At 38.8% G+C, this 19,545-nt stretch overlaps 1 protein-coding gene across 6 annotated transcripts in view; it reads right to left on the minus strand.

Moving 5' to 3' along the window:
* Positions 1 to 19,545, minus strand: part of EXOC4 (exocyst complex component 4) — a 726,477-nt gene that overhangs the window by 653,515 nt on the left and 53,417 nt on the right. For all 6 annotated transcript variants that reach the window (XM_032868997.1, XM_032869003.1, XM_032869014.1 and 3 more), the window contains exons 4-5: positions 16,673 to 16,857; positions 5,621 to 5,730 (exon numbers count right to left, since the gene is read on the minus strand). In XM_032868997.1, the coding sequence (XP_032724888.1) occupies positions 5,621 to 5,730; positions 16,673 to 16,857 (295 nt within the window). The remainder of the gene's footprint in view (positions 1 to 5,620; positions 5,731 to 16,672; positions 16,858 to 19,545) is intronic.

A 19,545-nucleotide genomic window follows, 5' to 3' on the forward strand; every position in this document is an offset into this window, starting at 1 on the left:
AGTATCTCAGATATATCTACAACCCATTCCCAAGAGATCAGTAGCTGGGAAACTGTACAACAATACTCACTGCTATAAGTTTCCTAATAATGAAAAACTGTAAACTCATAACTTGTCTATCAATAGAAGAATGGATAAATTGTGATTATATAATAAGATACTACACAGTAGTTAAAATAAATGAGAGCTACGTCGTAACATAAGAAAATCCAAAAAAGTGCAATGTTGAGCTCAAAACCCAAGTAGTAGAATGATACATATATGATACAAAATCAGTACATTCATTAAATTATATCAATAAACTTAAGTAAATATGTAAATTAAGCTACACAATTTACTTACGCCCTAAAATTCTCAAAATAATATACTTTGTATATATAAACAAACATACACAATATTATAACACTTACATACAAATATATACATATATAAATGTAAACTATACATATTGTTTCTGTATTTACAAATACACAATATATATACATACATACACACAGTAAAAGTATGCAAACATACAGGAAAAAGATATGGAACAATTTCAAAATAGTAGTTACCAAAAGGGTAGAAGAGAGAGGAAAGGAATTGAGGAAGAATTCATGCATTCATGGGGGGTTTTCAACTGTACCTATAAATTTTTTTTAAAGAATCTGAATCAAATCTGGAAAAATACTAAGATTTATTAATCTAGAAGGAAATACATAATGATGGTTATATTTATCTCCTATTCATAATAAATAAATATATTTTAATTAAACTCTGGCCTTGCTTCATTTTTACATTTATAAATATCTGAACCATTAGTTCTATTTTGCCTCCCTTATATATAGTCCTCAACTCCACTTATGATTAATCATAGAAATCAACCAACATATTTAATAGCAAATGAAGGATACTTGAGGAACAACTGATTTAAAATGCCAAGGGAGGCCCCAACCTCAGGACAGAAGTACCTCAAAAGGCATCATATTGTTGTGGAGAACTTTCACTATTCTAGACATGTGAGTTCCAAGAAGAAAAATTTCATCTCCTTTTATGTTAGGATTCATAGCTCCCACTCCATGTAGAGAGAATTTAAATATCAAATCCTAAATTTTTAAGAAAAGTATCAAATCCCAGAACAAGATTTCATGAAATAAAATACACATGAGAAAACAGCAGCAAAAGAAAAAAAAAATCACTTAATTTGTGCTCTCTTTAGGTTTTATTGCTTAACCTATGCTGGTACCAGAAAGAAAGGAAGTAAGAAGTCCAGTTTCATTATAGTTACATTCACAGCAATCCCAGCAGGGGCATGCATAAAATGAATAAAGAAGCCACAAATGAAATGCCTGTGTACCCCGGGAGTAATTGCTCAGTCAAAACGTTCCAAAGGCAGTTTGCCAAATGAAAGGACATACTGGGAATCCAAAAGCTTAAACCAACATTTTACTACAATTATTGGCTTTTCTCCATACTTCTCCCATCCTTTTACCTAAGTTCTAGTTGAATTACTACATCTAAATTAGACACTAGTTTCCTGTACATTACAAAATACTGTGACTGATGAGAAATAGGAGAAAGACTTGCAAAATACATCGCTTACTCATTTAGAGTGGGAACAGCATGAGGCTACCTTCCAACAATTACCATCTGGTCAACCTGTACCCATCGCTCAACCTCTGTGAGCAGAATATATTTATAAAGTGAGTTTTAAAAATACCTGATTAACTAGAGTGTATAAGCAATCTCCTATATTTACTACACAAACTGCCTATTCATGTTTGTGCTTAATTTTTAATATTTCACATTTGCATATTTTTGCTTATTAGCTGGTTTTATTGATTTACAGGGGTTCTTTATATATTCTGGATACTTAACCTCTGTTGGATAAATGCCAATCTTTCCATGTTCTATGGACTCTTCTGTAAATTGCCTGTCATTTGCTCAATTCTTTAAGAGGCCACTTCTTTTCTTCACTAATGTGCAGGAAAGCTAAGTGGATGCTAATCATTTTTCTCTCACTGGATTTCTTGCTTCTGCCAACCTGTGCCTTGATTTTACATTTTGTAATTAAATTTTTAATTAGATGATACATACACATTTATAGTTCTATACTTTTATAACTTAAGTATTTAATAAACTGAAATAGGAGAGATACAAAAATAATCATCAGTTAATGACAACAGTACCTGCCATAACTACCTCATAGGACTGCAGCCATCAGTTGAATGATGGAATAAGCCTTACAAACCGTAACATGTAAACTATAATGGAAAATCTCACAGAAAAGTCACTCACACCTCTACCTGTAAAGAAGACATTTGAAAAAGACTCATTTGCAAACAATCAAAATTCTTGTTTAATTGAAAGTCCTCAGGAACCACCTCCAACCTAAATTTAAGGCACCCCAATAAGATCTGTTCTATCTGGGGATTCCCTATTGGAACATCTGCTATAAAAAACGTCAGTTCTAATGGATTACACCCTCCATCCTACTATTTCACAAGATGAGAGGTGAGTTTTAAAAGCCTATGTTAAATTTCCTGCTGAAAATGACTATTACTTTCAAGGATGACTTGCAGGGCACTTCACAGATATACTCTTAGGACTTACTGTTCATTAAGAATAAGAAAATATCTGCCCTTTATTTATAGCGTATTTCATCAGCCTCACACTTTTATACATACTTGGTAACATTTTATGCAGTTCTCTACATAATTTCCATCTTCCTCATTTACATAACCCCCTTTAATAATGTGACCCAGATTAATATAGTCCTTAAGACTGAAACTGCAATGATTTAAAAAGACTTCACACATAATTTTAAGAAAGTCGAAATTTTACATCTTGGCTCCTCAAGATAACTCAAGTCAGAAAATAGGCAGTGCAGAATGTGGTAAGCAGAATGACTGTCCCCAAAAGATACCCATGTCCTAATCCCCAGACTCTCTGTATATGTCTCATGGCAAAAGGAGACTTCGCAGATGTGTTTAAGGCAAGGACCTTGAACTGGGCAGAGTAGCCTGAATTAGCCAGGTGGAAACAATCCAATCACTCACGTCCTTAAAAGAGGAAGGAGGCAGAAGAGTGGGTCAGAGAGATGTGACACACTGTCGCTGGTTTTGAAGAGAGAGGAAGAGGGCAATAATCTGGGAAAGTAGCAGCCCCTAAGAGCTGCAAAAGGCAAGGAAATGGACTCTCCTGTAGAGCCTCCAGAAGGAACAGAGCCATGCCAACATCTTGATTTTAGTTCAATGAGACCCATACCGGACTTCTTTAAAACTGTAAGATGATAAATTTATGTTCTCATAATTTGTTGTGGCAACAGGAGAAAACTAATACCCAGGGCATCCCTAGCTTTTTTGCAGGAAAACAAACCGGTTAGAAGAGCATATTCTGGAACCCAGATCCTTCCTTGAAATCACAGCACTACTCCTTGTCAGCTGTGTCAACTTAAACCAATTATTAACCCTCTATGCCTTGGTTTTCTCATCTGTAAAATGGAACTATTGTAATAATAGTACCTACCTACAGAGATTCTTAAAGGACTGAGCTAATTCATGCAAAGCACTTAAAATGTTGTTCTACATAGGGTAGGCACTAAACACATTACTAATGACTGCATTTCATCAGTAATATTTCAACCATCTTCTCTTTTGGTCACCCACAGAAAAATGACAAGACCAACAGCCTTCAACAGTGAAAGAAATTGAGCCCTTCTAAAAAGAAAGGTTTGTAACTTAGGTACAAGCATTCCCCATGATGGTCCCAGCGCCACTCAAGTACCACTCGGCTCTTCAAGAGTCGTCCCCAATTAGGAAAGAACAGACTCCCAAAGACAAAGTGTTACCATGAACTCCATTAAGTGAGAAATGCTAACTCAACTACAGGGCTTGACAGAAAAAGTACCCATCAAAGAGTAAGCTGTCTTATTAAAAATAATAGATGTAGCAAAATGAGTTTCTACTGAAATTTGCCATAACCGGCATTTTTTCGACTTACTTAGTATTTACACAGTGCTTTTCATTTGCAAAATGCCTGCCCTATCATTTCTTTGTAAACAATTAAAATTTTTATTTCATTTGGCCATTGACTCAGCAACCATGACTTCAACTGCTATAACCAGGCTAAGAAGTGATGGTTCACGCTATAAAAACACAAAGATAAAACAACTGATAATTTCTTCTAGAGGAAGAGGTAAATTACAAAAGTATAAATGTATAGTGTTTCAAAATTCCACGCTCTACAACAGCTCAAAGCAGTGTCAAAATTCAAAAGAATAGCAATACTACGTCACAAAGAAAAAGAAAATTTTTAGCTCCAGGAAGAGGCTTGAGTACAAACCTTTTAAGTGTCACAGTAAACGTAAATGTTCGGAGTTTTTTGGTTTTTTGGTGTTTTTGTTTTTTGGGGTTTTTTTGAATCATTAAGTAAACCAAGAGTAAAATCTATTACAAAAGAATTTCTATGCTTTTCCTACACTAAAAGCAATAAACCTCAAGATTCCAAGCCTAAAAAAACCTAAAACTTAATTAAATGATATTTTAAAAGGTAATTAAATATGCCCAGCAACAACAATATAAATAGTCAGGCTCTCAAAAGAAACACTTTCAATTAGTTACACAAAATGTATTGACTGACTCCAAATTTTTTTTCTGCCTATCCACCTTTTCATTATTTCAAGCTCTATAGGACTATAGAACTAGAAAAGAACTATAAGAACTAATTTACACCTGCAAAGCCAACAATAACTGACATTCCTCATTCCTTAAAAGGTACTGAGGACTTTAGCTGTGACACAAGGCACCTGCAGGACATCTCACAGAAACAAATCCCATCTCCTTCTCCTCAACCCAGCGCTGCCATAGTTGAAGGCTCTTTGCAGAGGCCCAGAGACAATCTGGGCCAAGCTCAGCGAACCCTCTGACAGGGCAGGTCTGAGCCATTCCAGAAGAAATCCCCTAAATCTGTGTTCAGATTCAAAGCATACTCTCCCTCTCCAACTTTAAATGCAGGCCAAAATGGCTCTTATTCAACAGAATAAGAGGTAGCCCAAGAAGAAACATGGCTAATTTGTGGATATGACCTCAAAGTACATTGTATGTGTGCGCGTGCACACCCGTATGTCAGCACATGTGGAAAAAGGGAGGGCACTGGAAGACACAAGGTCTCTGTATAGAGGACACAGGATCTAGAGCAGATCTAGAGCACTCAGAAGCTCTCAAGGACCAGAGAGCGCATGTAACTTGTATAGCAGCTGGGTAAAAGCTGACAGAAACAACTGAGGTCATGAGGGGGAGGGGCAGGTGGAGGGATGGCAGGGGGTAAGACTCCCTGCATCAAAGAGCATTCAAATTCAACTTCAGAAACACAAACAGTGCTGGTCAAATAAGGCCTAAATAGATCTGGATTTAGGAGACGGGCCAGATTCAGCTGCCAGTTTTCAAAGCTGATAATACAACAGGCCCAACCAGTCGTCTTCTATCTTACTCCCTCTGAGGGTGGCACAGAGCTCACCAGAGGCTCCAAGGCACTAACCTCAGGACCTCCCAGGCCTGACCCCCCAGATTTCCCCAGGTCTTTACCGCGGAACTACAACATTATGAAAAGAAGGTGCATGGCTAAAGAATTAAATACTTACCACTTGAGCTTCCAGGAGTAGAAAACTGAGAGGTATCAAGGAATTTTCGAGGCGTAGGAAGGTTTGTAACATCAATCAGAGGAACGGGAGAAGCATCTTTTATAAGGGAGCTGAAAGGGAAAGGTAGGTAGTTACCACTTTCTCCAAAACCCCACTACCTGCTCATCCCTTATCCCTTTCGTTTTGGCATGAGCCTTCTGTACACTGATTTCAAGTGTCTTCCAAGTGTCTTTCCAGTGGTGACTGTACAGAGACGGGTACAAAGATGTAGTCTAAGGGTTCCAAGAACTCAAATTTTTGTCTTTTTATCTCAATGCTAGCTGGGTCTAAAAACATTAGCATAAATATATTCTGGATCATCTGGATGACTACCTTACCACCAAATTATGCCATGCAATTTCAGTACCCTCCTCTGTTCCTATATTAATTTATCAGCAAAGAAAGATCACATGGGACCATATCATGATAACTGAACTATAGTTTAAGTATTTAAGCTTTGTTTAACTTGTGTTTTTCAAGCTGGAGTTTTTTATATACTCTGGGAGTTCACTACATTTAGTTTTCTTTCAAAGAGGCTGACTGGGACGCCTGGGTGACTCAGTCAGTTAAGCATCTGTCTGCCTTCAGTGTAGGTCATGATCCCAGAGTCCTGGGATCGAGTCCTACATCAGGCTCCTTGCTCGGCAGGGAGCCTGCTTCTCCTTCTGCCTGTTCCTCCCTTATTTGTGCTCTCACTCTCTCTCTGACAAATAAATAAAATAAAATCTTTAGAAAAAGAAAAAAAAAGTGCATAAATTTCATCAAGTTGAGAATCATGACAATAAAAGATGATTTAAGGAACTCAAACAGGTTAATTCAGTATTTGATTACCCATTTCACCTTTTCCATAAAGGCCTTAGCAACTCATCTTAATGATTAACTTTAGCATCTCCAGAATAAACACATTAATTTTAAATGACATAAAGACTATAAAAAACAATTAAATTTTCAAGTTAATTCACATTTATAACCATCTGGTAAGTGAAAGAAGTAGGCAATTCCAACGCAAGTCAAACTTATGCTCTACTCTCAAGAAACTGAATCATCTACAGGGTGCCTGGCTGGCTCATTCAGGAAGCACAAGGCTCTTAATCTTGGGGCCAAAAATTCGGGCCTCATGTTGGGTGTAGAGATTACTAAAAAAAAAAAAAAAACACTTAAAAAAAGAAACAAAATCGTCAAATCACATTGTAACTAAAACAGAAAAGCTTCTCTAAGTTCCAAGGGTAGACAGGTCAAAGCCGTAGTTCTCACCTCTTTCCTGTCCCATCAACATCAGGAGCCGTGGCTGCCACGGACGTGATTCTCACAATGGGTTGTAAAAGGTGGGCGGGCAGAGCAGGGGAAGCGGGGACAAAACTACAACTTAAGGAAAGATTTCTCCAAATGGGAAAGATGTTGTACATTTTGAACACCGGCATCCGCACATCCCACAGGAACACAACCCCACCTCCCTCCCACCCCTCCATTCGGACCCACAGCGCTAGGTACGCGTGTATTTCTGATCTAATAAGCATATGCGTGTTCTTCAGAAAACTGAGAAACAAACTTCAGGTTGAAGGCAAAATCACCATTTAAGGTTTATTTTTATCAAGTGCCAATAACATGTGAGCTATTGTCCTGGGCCTTCAGGATAACGGACGGTTAGTAAGGTCCCCCTTCTCACTCACTACATGGAAGAAGGGATCACGACACTATCAAGCAGGCAGCATCTCAGTGTCCGGCACAGGGCTCAGCACTGAGGGTCCAAGTATGACTACGAAACGACTGAAACCAAACAGCCTATTTCCAACTGCTGGAATCACTCGCAGACTCAAGCGAAACCTCAAGCATAAGATATAAAACTAACAAAAGTATCGCTTACCTAGAATTAAACTGACATAGTTACCCATCATTCTTTTCCTCCATTATAAGGCTGTTTAGCTCCTATTTACACATAAACTATCTTAAGAAACAGAGTCTTCAAATCCACTGATTCGTCACAATAGTTTGTCTATTTATAAAGTCAGTAAGGTCACAGATTTACCAGTCCTCCTTTCCATACTGACCACCGCTCCATCTCCGGTCTTCCCTCGGCTGCCTCACCTCGTCCTCTGACCTGCACGCTGCTCACAACCGCCCCACGAGCTCCATACCCCTGTCTAGCCTGGATTCACAAACCCAAGGAGACGGAGGATCATCACGGACGTTTACAGTGCTGCTACTCACTAGTAAGAAAAAGTTCATTTCAATTCTAGATGATGGGAAAAATACACAATAAATATTTCTATAACAAAAATGGAGAAGTTTGGGGCGCCTGGGTGGCTCAGTGGGTTGGAGCCTCTGCCTTCGGCTCAGGTCGTGATCCCAGGGTCCTGGGATCGAGCCCTGTATGGGCTCTCTGCTCAGCGGGGAGCCTGCTTCCCTTCCTCTCTCTCTGCCCACCTCTCTGCCTACCTATGATCTCTGTCTGTCAAATAAATAAAATCTTAAAAAAAAATGGAGAAGTTATTTTTGAAGCATTGGTCCACGAAGGTATCAGTTAACAGGAAAGTTCAGGTGCAGAGCTGCATTACAGTCTGCCATCCTATGAATGAAGTCATACAGGGAGTGCATATTTGTGTGCAGTGATATGTGTATTTCTGTGGGTATAATACAGACTTCTATAAACACAGATGTGCACAAGCCTCACGTTAGATTAAAACCTACAATTATTTTCTCAATTTTAACCTAAAAATATGTTTCTGTTAAATACAGGGTGGTAAATGTCTTGCCATTTTAACTCTGAAAAACATAACCTACTGACTTTATTACCAGAGCCAGAAGGGCCCTTACACTCCATCAATAAACTTTTAGAAAGTCAATTTACCGCAAGACTATTTTCATAGACTCATCTCTCTAAAATTTTCCCTTGGGCTTCAATTTTCTCCTTTGTGAACACCGACCCAAAGGCAAGTAACTCTGGAAATGACTTTTGGTTTTTCTCTTGTTCCGTTATGAAAGGACTTAGTCTCCGGAGTTCAAGGGAAAGCCACTCATTTAGCTACGACAGACACGAAGCTCGACACAACGGCAGGCGCTATCACAGAATCCTGCATTCAACTCCTGTGCACCTCTGTTTCCATTTCTGAAGAAACAAAGCTGAGCATGGATGGGTACCTCCAAAGGGTTCTGACTCTCTCTGAGGAAGTATTTTTGAAAGCAAAAAAAAATAAAATCAAAATTAGCTGTTCTTAATCAGGTTTGTAATTAATTTGAATGCACTGAACTGCTTTATTTTGAAAGAAATATTGGTACAAGTTATTGTTCTTTTTAAGTATCTATGATTATAAGTTTTTATTTTAAATCCATTTAGAGGGCGCCTGGGTGGCTCAGTGGGTTAAGCCTCTGCCTTCGGCTCAGGTCATGATCTCAGGGTCCTGGGATCGAGTCCCGCATCGGGCTCTCTGCTCGGCAGGGAGCCTGCTTCCCTCTCTCTCTGCCTGCCTCTCTGTCTACTTGTGATCTCTGTCTGTCAAATAAATAAATAAAATCTTAAAAAAAAAAATAAAATAAATCCATTTAGAGTCATTCGGAGCTAAGCTGTACAAGGACACGTGACTACATAAAATACTTTCTGGCATAAGACCGCCCACCTCCTTTGCCCCTGACAAATCACTAATTGCTTATTGTGATTGAACGAGGTTTGTTATTTACTAACCACAGGGTGGCAGACAGGAAAAGCACAAAGCAAATTACACCAAAAACAACCCCTACTCACATAATCCTATGGACCTTCTGACTATTAAACTACCCATCCATCTAGGTAAGGATCTACCTCTTTGCCTTTGACTCCAATAGCCATGAAAGGTTTGGGTTTTGTGGGGTTTTTTAAAGGATTAGAAGTACCAACAGCTTGGGGCGCCTGGGTGGCTCAGTGGGTTAAAGTCTCTGCCTTCGGCTCAGGTCGTGATCCCAGGGTCCTGGGGTCAAGCCCCGGAATCGGAATCGGGCTCTCTGCTCAGCAGGGAGCCTGCTTCCCTTCCTCTCTCTCTGCCTGCTTCTCTGCCTACTTGTGATCTCTGTCTGTCAAATATATAATTTAAAAAAAGAAAGAAGTACTAACAGCTTATTAAACATTTGCTTTTTAATTAGAACTCATTTCTGTTCCTTCACTTAATAATACGTCCAAAATTCACAGGGGCAGCTCCCTTGGCTGATTTTATCGTCAAACTAAAACTTGACAGAGGAGAGTTGAACTTTAAGTTGTAAATCTAGTAATGAATGGATTCACCTCTATAACCCCAACAGCTGGCACGGTACCTAGCAAAGAGCAAATGTTCGTAAAAGTTTGTTAAATCAAACTGAGCTGAGAAATAGCTGTCAAAGATAATATGCCCTTAGTAAGAAAATTTAACTGAATAATGAAACAGGAATGGATGGCAAAGTAATCCTCTATAGTTCTAAGTTCTGCATACAGAAAGAAAAATGAATGATTCAGAGGGTATAAAAGTCAAAAACAGTCATGGTCTCAAATGACAGATAAGAGTGAAGACAAGTAATACAAAATAAGGTGAAACTAAAATCCAGGCAAAGAGGAAAAAAGAAGAAAAAAACTGAAAGATACAAAGAAAACAGACATAAAAAGAAAAAACTTCAGAAGACAAAATAGGGAATAAATAACACAACAGGGTCAAGCACGCTCTTCACACCCCCCCCGGACAAATATGGACACCAAAATCCATGGGGCTGAAATTTTCTCCCCCATGAGCCAAAGAGCATCCAAAGAAACAAGGTCAAATCAAGTTTTAACCCAGGATGCATGAAGTAAAAGGATGAACTTAAAATAAACTTTTTATTGACTTTATCAACTTATAAAGATATTATAGGTTTTTAAAAAATATTAAGAAAATAAAAATAATCTACTAATATAATTACAGTCTAGTGCTTTTCAAAACATTTAACAGAAAAGCATCTGTCCATCTATCCCTGCCCCCCTACACATACACATACTCATACATACAGAAATGTACACGCTTTCTTTTCCAACCTTATTTGGATCATCCCATAGAGAATTTTAAATCTAAATTTCATTTCAGCAGTAAGCATTTTGCCATTTCACTAAAAATGATCTTTGGGGTGGCTCAGTTGGTTAAGCGTCTGACTCTTGGTTTTGGCTCAGGTTGTGAGCTCAGGGTTGTGAGAATGAGCCCTGCTTCTGGTTCTACACTTAGTATGGTGTCTGCCTAGAGCTTCTCTTGCCCTCTCCCTCTGCCCTTTCCATTCCCCGCCACCAATCTAAAGTACATCTTTAAAAAAATAAAAATAATCTCCAAAAGCATCACCAATAATTATATTACTCTTAAAGTAAAAATACATGCTTATGATGAATACATTCATAGTCCTAAGGTATGAAGGAGTCCTTCTTTCCTATTTCCCACCCACCATTTCCCTTTCTCATAGGTAATTCTTTTGATCAGTGTCAGCAATCCTTCCAGGAACTTTCTATAAACACAGAAACATCTACGTCTACAAATAAAGGACACATAGTTAAGTATGGGTCCTCTCAATTCTTACACAAATAGGATCATCCTGTATATACTGTCTCTCAGTTGGCTTTTTTTGGACCCAAGAATATATCTTGAAATCTTTCTCTTCATTTAAGAATTACATTGCATTGATATGCCATAATTCATTTAACGATAAACATGTAAGTCCTGTATTTTTGTTTATCAATATCCTTTATCCTTTGTTTATCAAATACCCTTATCAAAAACATTTCGATGAATATCCTGTTACATATATTTTTTATGATACAGTACTATATTTCTAGGATATGGGCCTCCTCCACACACATACAAAGCCTCCTCCACACACATACTCTTCATTTTTTCTAGTGGTAGTAAAGTTTTATCATGTGATTTTAAAATTGACTTAGATTTTTTTTGTATACAATAACACATAAACATCTAAATTGACCTTCCTTAGTCAAATGTCTCAATACCAATTTCTAAATAGCCTTCATTCCCTCTACTTACTTGGATTATTATTTATATTAAAGTCCCCCCCAAAATTATATTAAAGTCCCATACATCCTGCATCTGTTTCTAAATTCTGTTTGGCTATACCAATCTGATTTTCTATTTGCATACCTGTATATACTGTTTTGGTTAGTTTTAAAATATATTTTAATATTAGATAAGAAAGGCCTTATTATCTCCCTCCAATTTTATTCCTTTTTTTTTTTTTTTTTCAAAAGGTTTTATTTAATTAGCGATTCACAGACCTGTACCGCTGGGGCTAATAATATATTATATGTTTATTAAAAAATAAATAAATAAAGGGTTTTATTTATTTATTTGACAGAGACACAGTGAGAGAGGGAACACAAGCAGGGGGAGTGGGAGAGGGAGAAGCAGGCTTCCCACTGAGCAGGGAGCCCGATGCGGGGCTCAATCCCAGGACCCCAGGATCATGACCTGAGCCGAAGGCAGACGCTTAACAACTGAGCCACCCAGGCGCCTTCCCTTCAATTTTTTTTAAATAATTCTTATTCATTTATTCTTCTATGTGAACTTCAGATCTAACAATTTCAAAAAACTCAACTGGGCTTTAACTGGGACTGATCTCTTTAAGTAAATGGAAGGTCTCCTCATTTATTTAGGTCTTGTTTCATATCCTCCAAATACCATTTTTATTACTTTTTCCATATAGCCATATAACTCTTTCTTATTGTATCTACTAATTGTCTGTTTCTACTTCAAAAATATCCACTCTTGGGGTGCCTGGGTGGTTCAGTGAGTTAAGTATCTGCCTTCAGCTCAGGTCACGATCTCAGGTCCTGGAATTGAGCCCCAAGTTGGGCTCCCTGCTCAACATGGAGTCTGCTTCTCCCTCTCCCCCTTCCCTAACTCATGCTGAGTCTCTCTCTCAAACAAATAAATAAAATCTTTAAAAAAAAGTCTACTCTTTATACAGATGTGTCTTCATGTGATTTTTTTTGTTTTCTCCCATAGTAGAAATGTGTTGGATGTTTATGTGTTTCTTTTTGGATACCAACAATTGGATCAGTCTTTGCAAAGACCCTCCATTGTCTGGGTCGAAGCCAAAAAGAGGGCCCAATATCCTGCTGTAGAAGTTGAAAGAGGCCAAACATGTCTCAGGCTCAAAAAACGGCATGCTTTCACCAAGGACTCTGAATCTTGAGGGGTAAGGACAGATGCAGGGACATTTAGAGATCACTGAAAAATCCAGCAACTGCAGGCATGGTGATAGTAGGGCAACAACCCCACCAGACCCTTCCCTGGGGCTTGTTGATGGTGTCCTGGATGTAGTCGGCTGCTTCATCTCTCCTGGGTTTTAGAGCCTGATTTCAAAGCCTTCCTTCCCTTGGAGTCTGTGACCTACCTTACCACTTTCCACTTAGTTCCTTTCCTTGTTTGACTTACCAGGATTGATTTCTGCTACTTGCAAGCTGGAACACTGGCTAATAGATCATCCTGTGTCTGGAGAATATTTTATTTGCTTCTCCTCTCATGACTTTCAACACAGAAATCCTTAACACTCATATCTAGGTTAATAAATATGAGATTAAACATTTCCTCCCATTATTCAAATCCAGAACAAAGTCTAACTCATCCTCTACAAGATTTCAGCATTCCTTTTTCTCTCCTGCCAGTCAAAATTTCCCAGTTTGGAATTTAATGTGGAGAGAGAACCCTGTGTATTGTGGAGTACTCTTTGACCACATAGACCTTTGTCAAAAATAGCTTCAGCTTATATTTTTGATTTCATAAAAATATGTCAGTTATGTAAATGCAAATTTACATATTTAATGATGTGTAGTTCTTATAGTAGTTTCAACCTACCTACAACTTTATTGTTCTCAAGTTAATGATTTTGGTTTGTACCATCTTTGAGTATTTTTCTTAGGAAAATAAAAACACTACTTCTTTTTGTTGTTAATTTATATCTCAGAATGTCTCTCTGCTGCCCATGCTTATTAGTGTCCATTTGGCTGGGTATAGAAATCTTTGGTCCCAACTCGGCCCCATTCAACACTTTGTAGACTCTGTTCTGCTGTCTTCTGGCTTTTCTTGTTCAGCAAATCCTGGTGATCCTGATTTTTGCTTCTGTTTATCAGGCCTAGGTTTAACTGTTTAAAACAGAGGACTTAAAACAGCAATGGCCTGAGTACAATAAAAATTTTTCCCTCCTCTCATATAAAAGATGTAATCCATTTAGGAATACATAGGAGGATCAATGCTATTAAGCTGTTTAGGATGGGCCTTCCGTCTTCAAGGTCACCTAGTATTCAAGATGGCTTGATGGCACCAATCCATGTCCTTGACAGGAAATAAAGGAAGGCAAGTGAAGGGTTAAAAGAGTGAGTATACCAGTTTGGCTAGCACCTTTAGAGAATTTTCCTATGAGCCCTGATTCAAAAGCTTGCAAGCAAAAATCTCACCCTTAGCTATGTAGCATGATGGGAAATAAAGTCTATTAGCTGCTAGGAACAAAATGAGGGTTGTCATTAAAAATGAAGAACGAGCAAATGGATATCAGGCAGGCAAATAACTATCTCTGTCACAGAAGATAACAATTTTTCTTCCTATTCTGTACAGAAATTTTTTAAAATTCATGAAGATTTCCTGATCCCATCGAAGACTAAGTTTTTTCCTTAATTTTTACCTTAAATCCTTTTGATTTGCAGATCAAGGCCTTTTGGGGTTTTTTTTAAGTAGATTTCTTTACATACACTGTAATTATTCCTCTATTTCTCTCTGTATTCATTTGCTAGGGCTACCATAATAAGGTATCCCAGACTGAGTGGCTTAAACAACAGAAATTTACTTTCTCACAGTTCTGGAGGCCAGAAATCCAGATCAAGGTGGTGAGAAGGGTGGTTCCTTCTGAGGACTCGGTCCTTATGTTGTAGATGGTATCTTAGCACTATGTCTTCATGGGATCTTCCCTCTGGGCAAGTCTGTATCCTCTTAGACACCAGTCATAGTGGGAGTAGGGCCCATCCTAATGACCTCATTTTAACTTCCTTACCTCTTCAAAGATCCTATTCCCAAGCTTAGTCACAGCCTGATGTCCTGGCAGTTAGGACTTTCATACCCCAATTTTAGGGGAACACAATTCAGCCCCAAACACTATCATGTTAGCATTGTTCTACAGAATAACTAAAATCACAATCCTCTACTATCTATACAACTACGATCTTTCTATCATCTTGTCTTTTTTCCTCTTTATGATGAGGAAATTGCTCCCTCCTTATCACTGAGCCAATTCTTCTCTCTAATGCTTTAAACAACGACTGACTTTCCCTACTTTATTTCATCTGTTCTTAGATTTTGCTCATGTTCTAGTTAGTTCTTTTTGTATCTCTACCAATTTCATTCTTCTTGCTCCCTCCCCATCCACCTCTCACAGAAGCTATATGCTTGTTGCAAACAACCACAAAATCTCAGTTATGTTCAACAGGCACGTATTTTACTGGCTGGCTGATCCAGGCTAGGTAGCTCAACGATCTTAGCTCAGTGCCACGTGGCTCTCCTCCTCTGTACCTAACGCCATCCTCACAAGAGTCTTTAACAAGAGGGTATGCTCCCCGCCACGGGCACATTTTGAGTCCCTCCTTGTGTCACATGCTAACAGTATGAAAACATATGACCTCCCCGCCTCCCGCAAAAAAAAAAAAAAAAAAAAAAAAAAAAAATCAAAGATCATATACTTCTCCCACTACAGTGGAAGAAGAAATAATAATTTTGAATAATCTAATCTATTACATCATCCTGCATCTTTTAGAGAACTCAAGGTTAAGCATCTTAAATTTTCATATTTTGATTTAGAAAATTATTCTTTCAAATAAATGCTCTGCTCTGAGACTTTAAGGTAATGCTCATTTTCCATTATGTTACACAGTATTTTCACAGGACCCAGAGTGGTTTTGTTTTTGTTTTTGTTTTTTTTTTTTTAATCCTTACATGGGAAGCAATCGATTCAGACCTGCTATTTGCCACCACACACTACAGAAGGAATTTCCTCAGCGTTGGCCCCCACCTAACACTACTCTCCACCAAGGAACTAACGTTCTATCCAGATCCAGTGTTGAAGTCATGTCTCAGATACATAACCCTCAGGTCAATTTGTGTGCCCAGCAGAAGATTTTCTAGTGCCCAAATGCAGGAAATAGATAGAAATTTCGCTTTCCGTCAGAGCCTTGGACTAAACTGAACAGGACAGGACTTCAGAGATTTCATCCCTGGCATGCACTGCGTCCAGCGCTCCTCTTGTCTGCAGCTGGAGGAAAAAGCACGAGCACCTGTATTCTGGCAGACACTGCTGCAAGTGCCCTCCTAAGAGATCTTCTATTTTAAAGGAATGTTAGAAAGACTAGGACATGCACAGCTGTCTGATATGTGTTAGTAACGTCAGTATTCTACTGTCTTAATTGTCTTAAGATCTAGTCTTACTCCCTGCCAGGTCTAGAATAACCTAATGAATTTCTTGAGTCCACACCCAGGCCCTTAAGTATAGGCCTATGCTACCATCAGCCCAGGGATAAAAGGAAAGCGTTTGCTCTGAAGCTCTCTTGAACTATTCTAGAAAGAAGATTGTCTTAAGCGGAGCACAACCCTAAGTAACAAGGAATCTTTTAAGTCCAGTTCAGACACTGCAACTCCTTCATTATGCTGAACGTACCATACGATTTAAGCATCTTTACTCTTCCTTCGGAGGTATGCCAGAGTATCACCCTGATCCAGTAAAAGGGCCCAGAGTAGATGTTTCTTATCTTTACATAAAACAACCATAATAAATGTACAACGAAGGAATGAAGAAACTTTGGATGTCAGCCTTTCAGAATATGGAATACTTGCTATTATAAAACCATCTTATAGCTTCAGGGACAGTATGTTAAAAAGTTTAAAAAAAAAAAAGGCAAAAGCAAGAAGTAAATCAATGACCACAGTATCCTGGGAAACAAATAACATTCCTTATAATTCTGCGCTGCCACGAGACACGCAGCCGGGAGCCTCTTGAACCAACCTCACTCTCCCTTTCTCCTTGTTCCTCTGCACAACCCGGCTCGTGGATCTGATGTACAAGTGCCGATGCAGCTCATCTATGAGAACCAGGTGGAGGTTCATCTTCTTGCTGTGAAGCTCCAACCTAAGGTCACTCAGTCCTTCCACCTGCAGCAAGGGGCCCTCCAAGGACTCAACTGCTGACACCTGCACAGGAGAGGGAAAAAAAAAAATGATTAAGTAGGACAACGACCTAACTGAGCCGTATTAGAAATAGGAAACTACTACTGTTGGAGACCTTCTTTTATGAGACTCTGAGACTTTCAAGAGGAGAGTTGATTTTAGAAAAATATATGACCGTATTTTTAAAAAGTCTGGTCGAAAAAAGAGTTCCTGAGAACCTTAGTAACATATATCAGACTTCGAAGAGTGTAACGTGGCTAGGTCTCCTACTTTTGCCTTGGGACGCTCTAAGGTCTAAAGAGAAATAATGCTGATGAAAACAATCCTGTAAAACAAGAAGGCATCTGAAGCGCCGCAAAGCCGTACATATTACCTGTTCCCACACATACTGCCTGTTAACAGACACAAGCTAAGTGACCCTCCTGATTAAACCGTATCATCCATATTCTCACAAGAGGTCCTATACATACTAATGATTTCAATCAGCTTTTAATCAAATGTAGCTTTTTTTTTTTTTTACAATTTTACTTTTTTTATTTATTTGGCAGAAAGACAAGAGAGACAAGGAGAGAGGCAACACAAGCAGGAGGGTGAGAGAGGCAGAGGAAGGCTTCCCGCTGAGCAGGGAGCCTGATGTGGGGTTTGATCCCAGGACCCTAGGATCATGACCTGAGCTAAAGCAGACGCTTAACGACTGAGCCACCCAGGCACCCCAAATTTAGCTTTTTAAGACTAAGTGAGAGCCCACTGCATAAATCTTTAAATAATTCCCATGGTGCTCATGAGTCAGAGCTTCACTGGCCTAAGTCTCCACGCCTGTCTACACACAGTCAGATACAAATCTCTTTTGCTCTTTCTAATATACACACACACGGAGGGAAATGCATGTGTTACATGAATGCTACAAGGAGAAAATAGCAGTCCTCACCTCTCCTTGGTCTGATCCAGTTCGATAGAAGAAACAGGATATGAATGCTTAATAGGAGATAAACTATGGAGACAAAAACACTCCTGGTGTAAAGTACAATTTGGGAGATTTTAAGACAAAAAAGACTGGATGAATAAAAATGGCGTGAGAATGTCTACAACGAATGAAGATGAGGAATTCAGGGAGCCTGGAACAACTCACTCTGAAACGAAAGCAATAACTAAAAAGGAAAAAAAAAAAAAAAGCAAGTATTATATGATCCCATTTATCCATGTATATAAAGATTATATTTGTCTTTCTGTAGAGATTTTTTAAGATAGATTTATTTATTTATTTATTTATTTATTTATTTGACAGGCAGAAATCACAAGTAGGCAGAGAGGCAGGCAGAGAGAGAGGGGGAAGCAGTCTCCCTGCTGAGCAGAGAGCCCGATTCAGGGCTCCATCCCGGGACCCTAGGGTCACGACCTGAGCCAAAGGCAGAGGCTTAACCCACTGAGCCACCCAGGCGCCCTAGATATTTTTTTTTTAACATGGGGCCTGAACTCACACCTTAGATCAATACCTGAGCTGAGATCAAGAGTTGGATGCTTAACTGACTGAGATACCCGGGCACCCCCAGATATATATATATATATATTTTGTTTTTTAAAGAAAATAACAATGTGAAGAGTGTACTCTAGGTACTATTCCTTAGGAGAAAAATAAAAGCAAGAAAGAATTACAAAGAATGTAATAACAATAGCCATAGTAGTAGTAGTGATAATAGGAAAGAGAGGACTACAAGCTGAACTCAGAGGGAAAAGAGCCTTACCAAGCTCCCCAAAGGGACTCCTGTGCTATGGCAATTCCCTACCCAGGTTATACTTGTAAATATGCCTAAAAGGTACAGATAAAGGTAATAATGAATGACACTTCAGGGTAAAAACAGTAAGTATAATTAGGGATATAAACATGCATTCGCCTACGTGTCAGCATGTATAGAAAAGCAAGAGAAAATAAGAGCCCCGAACCATACCAACAGTCCAGAGTGCTGACCACTGACCCACACCAGTACAAACGGTCATTTGGGAGCAGCCAGACAGCGAATACAGAAAGCCTGGAGCGGCCGAATACAAACTGGCCTGAGATGGGGAGGAAAATGCAAAGGCTTCCCCACAAACACATCGCTTGCTTTGTGATGTGCTATAATCAGATGCCAGTAAACAAATAAGTTTCCTTGAGTTAACTGAGAAAGAATGGAGGCATGAAAAAATGACAAGCCCTGGGCCAGCTCTGTCCTCTGCAGCCTGCCAGTCCATTTTCATGCTGGCTGGCAACTGCCTCTGGGACAAGAGCCCCTGGGCCGCATGCGAGCTGCCAACGATTCTAAATGGAAAAGCAGCCTCACAAAATGACCACTGCGTCCCCAAGGAGGAAAAACAACAACAAATTCATTTACACGTATGCTCTAAAATGGATTTTAACTCGGGTCTCTAACAGAGAAAAGAGGATGCATTAACCTTTGGTGACATCGAGATCCAGAAAATGAAAAATAATTTGGTAAGCCACTGGCCCATCATGTAGCCTTATCCCTTAAGGTAATTAAATCCAGATGAGATATTTAAGCTTAAAAATCACCCACCGCACATCCACGCTCAATTTGTTTGTAGGAATTTGTATATGGATTTTTAACCCAAATAGTTCATGTTTCAAATACAAAATTATAAGATAATGTCAACTTTCAAAAGCCACTTAATATATATATATATATATATATATATATATATATATATATATATATA

Source organism: Lontra canadensis, unplaced genomic scaffold (assembly GCF_010015895.1).
Source record: "Lontra canadensis isolate GAN:19392208 unplaced genomic scaffold, GSC_riverotter_1.0 scaffold2, whole genome shotgun sequence".
Lineage (NCBI taxonomy): Eukaryota > Metazoa > Chordata > Mammalia > Carnivora > Mustelidae > Lontra > Lontra canadensis.